The following is a 7,131-nucleotide window of genomic DNA, read 5'->3' on the forward strand; positions in this document are numbered from 1 at the left end:
CCACGGAAGCAACGGGCTTAGGGCCAAGGAAAGAAACACAAAGGGTCAAAGGTTAGAAAGGCAGTGATTTCAGGATCAGTGAGGTATAACAGCAGAACTGTAAGTAATCACTCGTGCTTTGTTTATTCACTCAGGCCAGAGACAGAAAAGAGCCAGAGCGGTAAATCAAGACGCACAAAACCGCAGCATGGATTAGGAACAAATGGCTCAGAGAAATACAGAAATCTTTAAGCTCTACTATATCATTGGATGTCGCGGGACTCTTTAAATCTCCGTCATGAATGTCAACACACAGTGCAAAAACTCTTGTACTCGTGAGCAGAGAAAGAATCGAAAGTACATCGGCTAAAACTTCCAGAAAGTTCATTAAGCCGTATTTTAATCTAGTCCAGGTCTAAACCGTAAATTGATTTAAATATTTCCTGATAAATTGTCGTGATGTTTACAGCTTTAAATTGTGATGGAATAAATGACTGAAACCTGGTTACTGTGGTAACGAAATAACTCCAGCTACGAGCAATAAAGTCTGCTAACGTTGATTTACAGTTAATGTTGTAGTCAATTTAAAGGCCGATCAGTCTGTACACGAGTATGATGAGAGGATTAGCGCTAGGCTAAAGAGGTGAAGAACAAGCTATATGAAAATGCACACCATCCTGTCTTTAATGGAGCTGGAGTCGACGGTCTGGCCGGCTTTGGCGTGGAGCTGCAACTGCAGAGTGTGAAGCTGAAGCAGCTGCTCGTGGACCTCCTTCTCCACCACGGTTTTCTCTGCCTGAGCGTCCGTCAGCTCCGACCTCAGATCCACCAGCTGAGCCTGAGGCAAGAACATAGACAAAAGTCTTAGTCACTTAAACGAGAGCTTATAGAGTGAAGGTTGATCGATCAAATCACGACATAATACTTAAATCAACAATGAATCTATATGTTATCCAGGCAGATTCGCTTCCTGTTCACTATACCTACTTACTACATTTTGTTACTATAGCAACAGCTCATACACAGAGTCGTGTACGGTGGATGCACCACATGATGAAAAATAAATAAATAATAATAAACAGGTAAATAAAACATGTTAAAGTGTAACCGATATTTGTGGATGGTTTTTTTTTAGCAGATATTTATTTGCATTTACAGGACGAACAGTCGCAGTGCTTTGTGAAGTTTTATTAGCACTAGAGCTTTTTTTTTTTTTTTTTTAGACATTTTTGCGTTCTTCGTTTTCCTAGGTCAATTTAATTTGCATTTTGAAAAAAATGGGGATCAGTTAGGGCTGGGCGATATGGCTGTATCACGATATCAGTGTTTCATATCGGTCGATATCGATAATTATTGATATTTTTATGACCCATTTAAAATAAGGACCAGGAGAAAAAACATTTAAACATTTTTATTTTAAACTTAACCTTCCTCTGATCATAATCCCCTCAGTTATTAAGACAGAAATGTCAACAACCAGGAAAACTCAAATAATTAAAATGTAGACATAAGTCTAAAGTCAAAATGAACACTTAACAATTATCTCTTAACATTTAAGGTGCAAAACGTTGCTAGATTACCAGAGAGTGAGTGCCTTTGTTAAGACAACCAAACTTTCTTCGCAACCTCTGCTTTTTTCCGACGAAGAATAAAAAATATCGAACGTTTTAATGTCGAACTTTCTTATGTTTTGTAAAGCTGCTTTGAGACTATGTCCGTTGTTAAAAACCACTTTACAAATAAAATTGAATTGAATATTGTCGAATTGCCTATTTATTTCATTTCGTCTGATGAATGATATTTGCTAATAATAATAGCTCCTTTATGGCACTTAATGTATGAACATTAACCCTGATAGCTGACCAAGTTGGCTAGCAATCCTGCAACTGGGACTTCATCCAATGCTAAATAACCAAACCAAGAGAAAAGACACGGCTAAAGGGATGATACGACATCTATGATAATAACCAGTTAGAACACTACAAGACTTAACACTCCACACCACCGTCTTCCTGAAGAGTTCGAGACGTCATCTTACTTCTGCATTTGCTTCTCTGTTATTTGCACAACACTTCCAAGGTAACAGATTCAAAAGAAATGTTTTAAGTAAAGATACTCAGCTGAGACACACTTTTCAGACAGAGCGATACAAAAGAGCTGGACTATAGAAAAGTAAATAAAATAACCATTACTAGGTTTTTCTACGGTGATCCAAGGTCAAATTGTTAGGTATAACGAGCTACGGTCGCTGGGTACGATTTTGTGTCATTACATGATTAACCATATAACGTTCACGAAAACCAGTGAGTTTTTTTTCCAGCCAAAAAATATTGCTTCTATCAGTAATTACAACAGAGCAAATCAAATATCAGGGTGAATCCAAGCTAATTGGAAAAGTAGTATAGTTTTTAGCATTGTTATGATTGTAATATAGTTGTTTGCTGTAGTATAATTAACTACTAGTGGCAGAGATAAAAAAAAATTATAATAATAAGTCGCTGCTTAAACCTTATGTATGTGTGAATGTGTGTGTGTGTGTGTGTGTGAATGTGTGGGTGAGTGTGAGTGTGAATGTGTGTGTGTGAGTGTGAATGTGTGTGTGAGTGTGAATGTGTGTGTTGGTGTGTGTATGTTTGTGTGTGTGCGTGTGTATGTGTGTGAGTGTGTGCATGTGTGAGTGTGAATGTGTGTGTGTGTGAATGTGTGAGAATGTGTGTGTTGGTGTGTGTGTGCGTGTGTATGTGTGTGTGTGAATGTGTGTGTGTGTGTGTGAGTGTGAATGTGTGTGTGTGTGTGTGTGTGTGTGAATGTGTGTGTGTGTGAATGTGTGTGTGTTGGTGTGTGTATGTTTGTGTGTGTGCGTGTGTATGTGTGTGAGTGTGTGCATGTGTGAGTGTGAATGTGTGTGTGTGTGTGAATGTGTGTGTGTGTGTGAATGTGTGTGTGTGTATGTGAATGTGTGAGTGTGTGTGTGTGTGTGAGAGAATGTGTGAGAATGTGTGTGTTGGTGTGTGTGAGTGTGTGCATGTGTGAGTGTGTGCATGTGTGTGTGTGAATGTGTGTGTGTATGTGAATGTGTGAGTGTGTGTGTGTGAATGTGTGTGAGTGTGTGTGTGTGTGTGTGTGTGTGTGTGTGTGTGTGTGTGTGTGTGTGAATGTGTGAGAATGTGTGTGTGGGTGTGTGATTGTGTGTGTGTGAATGTGTGTGAATGTGTGAGAATGTGTGTGTGGGTGTGTGTGAGTGTGTGTGCGTGTGTATGTGAATGTGTGTGTGTGTGTGTGTGAATGTGTGTGAGTGTGTGTGAATGTGTGTGTGAGTGTGTGTATGTGTGTGTGAGTGTGTGTATGTGTGTGCGCGCGTGTGGGTGTGTGTGTGTGTGAGTATTTTGCTAATTTCTTGCGAGGAAACATTTTCAAATCGTGAATATTTCGCTATATATTTATTTTATGACTTTGAACTTAACTGAACTTTAGTACACTGCTTATGTTTTGACTACAGCTCATTATTAAAAAGAGTGGACCAATTAGTACCTTCAGCTCCTGGGGCAAGAACAATCTCACACACAATTTCTGGCTATGAATTTAGATGGAAGCATATAAAATGTCAAATGACGTTTTCAACCCAAACGATTGATTTGTCCATTTTTACACACCTATTTTTATTGCTTTATTATTCTTCTGTTTTTCTTGTGGATGCAATAAGCAGAAGGATCGCTCTCTGACTGAACAGCTTCTAAAGACTTTTCCTCAAACCTGTACTTCTTGTTCAAAATGATTCGGCCTTAAGGGGAGAGAACATTAGTACTTGGTCTCTAGGCATGTCTCATTAAAGAAGATTAATTATAATAGAGCAGGATTTTAAATGAAAGTTCATGCCGACTTTCTTACCAGGTTATATGACCTGGTTATATAAAACCAGTGGATAAAAACCAGTGCTTGTGAACCAATATAAAGGAACAGCTTTCGAAAGCCAAGGTGGAGGACCAATGTTTGAAAACCGCAGCCCAGCATTTAGAACTTCAGGACCTGCATTCAAAGTTCAAAAGGGTTCGAGACCCAAAACCAAAACCTCTTTAAGGAAACCCAGCTTTCATTAAATAAATACAGTTGTGCTTGCGTGCTGTGACTCAGCCTGTTGTTTATTAATTAATTAGTTAGTTAGTTAATTAATAATTCATACACTGCTTGTGTTTTGGAATCATAACCATAGCAATGACACAAATCAAAACTTGGACAAAAAAGCCTTGTGTAAAGATGTCATAAAAGAGAAAAGATGATGGAGTTTGGGATTGAAAAAGAACACAGTATGTTTACAAAGTCAACACCAGCGCATGTACACACACACACACACACACACACACTCTCTCTCTCTCACACACACACACACAATCTCACACACACACAATCTCACACACACACAATCTCACACACACACAATCTCACACACACACAATCTCACACACACACAATCTCACACATAGTCTCCCACACACACTCTCACATAGAGAAAGCATTAAAGTGTACATGACACAGTGGAGTCCAGACATAATGATAATAATGACAGCTTTACTGGTTAAACAATAAGGTAATAAGAGATGGTGTAAGAGTGAAAGTTTATTTTCTGACTAGAGATTTATGATAGATAGATAGATAGAGTCCATTATTAGGCCTAGATGTAGATTGCACTGGTCAGTAGTGCAGTTTTATTCTGGACAATAAGAGAATAAACATTTAATAACTGTAGTGAGTAAAGTAGAATAAAATACATCATCACTCACCTCTAATTTATGGTTCAGCTGAAACACGGTCTGTGCTTTATGACACAGTTGAGCAAAACACGAACTCAGGCTTGTCATCTTCTGCCGGCCTTCGTACGTGATGTCGGCCTGGTCAGGGTCGATCTCCCCCAGCAGCAGGTCCACATCCACAAACGCCTTATCAAACTCCTTCTCCAGCACCTCCAGCCAGCGGAACACAGACATGCCTGCGGCCGGGGCGGAGAGCCGCGAGCCCGGCGAGGCAGCAGGAGAGGAGCCGGCGGCTGCGGACATTTGGCTAACTTTAGCCTTTAGCCTTCCGTCACACACAAAACGCTTTGTTTATTTATTTATTTTTCTCTTCAACTACCAGTCTTTTCTTATATCACCTCAATCTAGCTGTTCAGACGAACCGCAAGTCGAACCGCGTAGATAAACAAAAGATAAACAGTTTAACGAGTTTATTTCGGCTTTTTCCGTCTTCTCATCAGTAGAGACTCGAAATCGAAGCTAAGTCGTCAACCCGGATCGATTACACCGGTCTGCCACACGCTTCGAGATAACGAGCAGGAAGAGCAGCGGAAAACAGATCGAATCGATTACAAACGTCAAGGAACTTGGCGACTTCTTCTGTTCTTTGAGATTTATTCTGTTTTCCTATTTAAGCTTAGACAAACATTTATCAACAGTAACTCCTCCTAGGGCTTTCGGATATCCAAATTCGGATATGTTGTAGACACTGGTCTGAAGTTTGTTGCTGTTACTTTTCTAAGCGATCCGAGTACCGGTACTTCCGGTACCGGGTCTCAAAGTGGCCTTTTCCCCATAGGCCAGCTCCTTTAGGGTGATACTCTGAACAAACTTTTAAAGTGATGTACCGACTGGCCTTCCGGTTGTCCCGCAGCCCCGCCCCCAAAATATGAAAAATCAAAAAAACCTTTTTACAACATTGACATGTCATATATCAAAACACTCACAACAATGAGGGGAACTTCCTCACGTGTATTCTGATGACGTCACATGACGTCACGTCATGTCACGTGAAAATCAAAAATTAGCACAACATTGGCATGTTATGAGGTAATTCCCCTCAGTGGGTTGAGTGTTTTGATATACAGTATGTATCAAAACACTCAGCCCAATGAGGGGAATTACCTCACGTGTGTTCTGGTGATGTCACGTGAAAATCACAACATGGACATATCAAAACACTCAGCCCAATGTGGGGAACCTCTGCTCGTGTCCACTTGCCTCCAAATGTTTTGGCACCCTAGCTTTCTGTCCACTTGCCTCCAAACGTAACACTGATCCTTATGTCCACTCGCCTCCAAAAAACACCGGCCTTTGTGAATACTTGCTTTGTCAAAGCCAACATCAAAGTTTGTTGCAACGAACTTTACAAATCTAGTGCAAATGATGGTTTATTTTAATCTTTCACAACATGATATTTATTTATTTCACTATATTTATATTTATAGTAAAAAAAAAAATATATATATATATTTATTACTTTGAAAATAAATACTTTTACACTTGTAAAAAAATACTTTATTAATATGATAATGATAAAAATATCTACAAATATATTTAATAAATATATTTATTAAGAAGTTTTTTTTATATCTTCTCCTAGGTACTTTTGTAGCTATAATAATAATATTAATAATAATAATAATAATAATAATAATAATTCTATATTTTGAAAAAGAATATATTATATTATTAATATATTATATATAATATATATTAGGGGGGCACGGTGGCTTAGTGGTTAGCATGTTCGCCTCACACCTCCAGGGTCGGGGTTCGATTCCCACCTCCACCTTGTGTGTGTGGAGTTTGCATGTTCTCCCCGTGCCTCGGGGGTTTCCTCTGGGTACTCCAGTTTCCTCCCCCGGTCCAAAGACATGCATGGTAGGTTGATTGGCATCATGGTAGGTTGATTGGCATCTCTGGAAAATTGTCCGTAGTGTGTGAATGAGTGTGTGTGCCCTGCGATGGGTTGGCACTCCGTCCAGGGTGTATCCTGCCTTGATGCCCGATGACGCCTGAGATAGGCACAGGCTCCCCGTGACCTGAGATAGTTCGGATAAGCGGTAGAAGATGAATGAATGAATAATATATATTATATAACAATACTAAAAATATCTAAAAAATATATTGCGAATTTATTAAGAAGTTTATTTATATCTTCTCCTAGATACTTTTGTAGCTATAATAAGAATAACATAATAATAATAACAATAATAACAATAATAATAATAATAGCTATTATTATTATTGTTATTATTGTTATTATTATTTTATATTTTGAAAAATAATATATTATTATATTATTAATATATTTTATATATAATATATATTATATAATAATACTAAAAATATCTAGAAATAT

The 7,131-nt window shown here is 38.4% G+C and overlaps 1 protein-coding gene across 2 annotated transcripts in view; it reads right to left on the reverse strand.

The window, feature by feature from the left end:
• Positions 1–5,286, reverse strand: part of gopc (golgi-associated PDZ and coiled-coil motif containing) — a 15,432-nt gene extending 10,146 nt beyond the window's left edge. Inside the window, exons 1-3 of one of the 2 annotated variants that reach the window (XM_060866183.1) lie at positions 4,758–5,286; positions 653–817; positions 1–16 (exon numbers count right to left, since the gene is read on the reverse strand). The exon at positions 1–16 is cut by the window's left edge and continues 8 nt beyond it. In XM_060866183.1, the coding sequence (XP_060722166.1) occupies positions 1–16; positions 653–817; positions 4,758–5,030 (454 nt within the window). In that variant the 5' untranslated portion in view covers positions 5,031–5,286. The remainder of the gene's footprint in view (positions 17–652; positions 818–4,757) is intronic. The other variant, XM_060866185.1, reaches the window with a different exon arrangement.
• Between the last annotated feature and the right edge of the window lie 1,845 nt (positions 5,287–7,131).

Source organism: Tachysurus vachellii, chromosome 3 (assembly GCF_030014155.1).
Source record: "Tachysurus vachellii isolate PV-2020 chromosome 3, HZAU_Pvac_v1, whole genome shotgun sequence".
Classification (NCBI taxonomy): domain Eukaryota; kingdom Metazoa; phylum Chordata; class Actinopteri; order Siluriformes; family Bagridae; genus Tachysurus; species Tachysurus vachellii.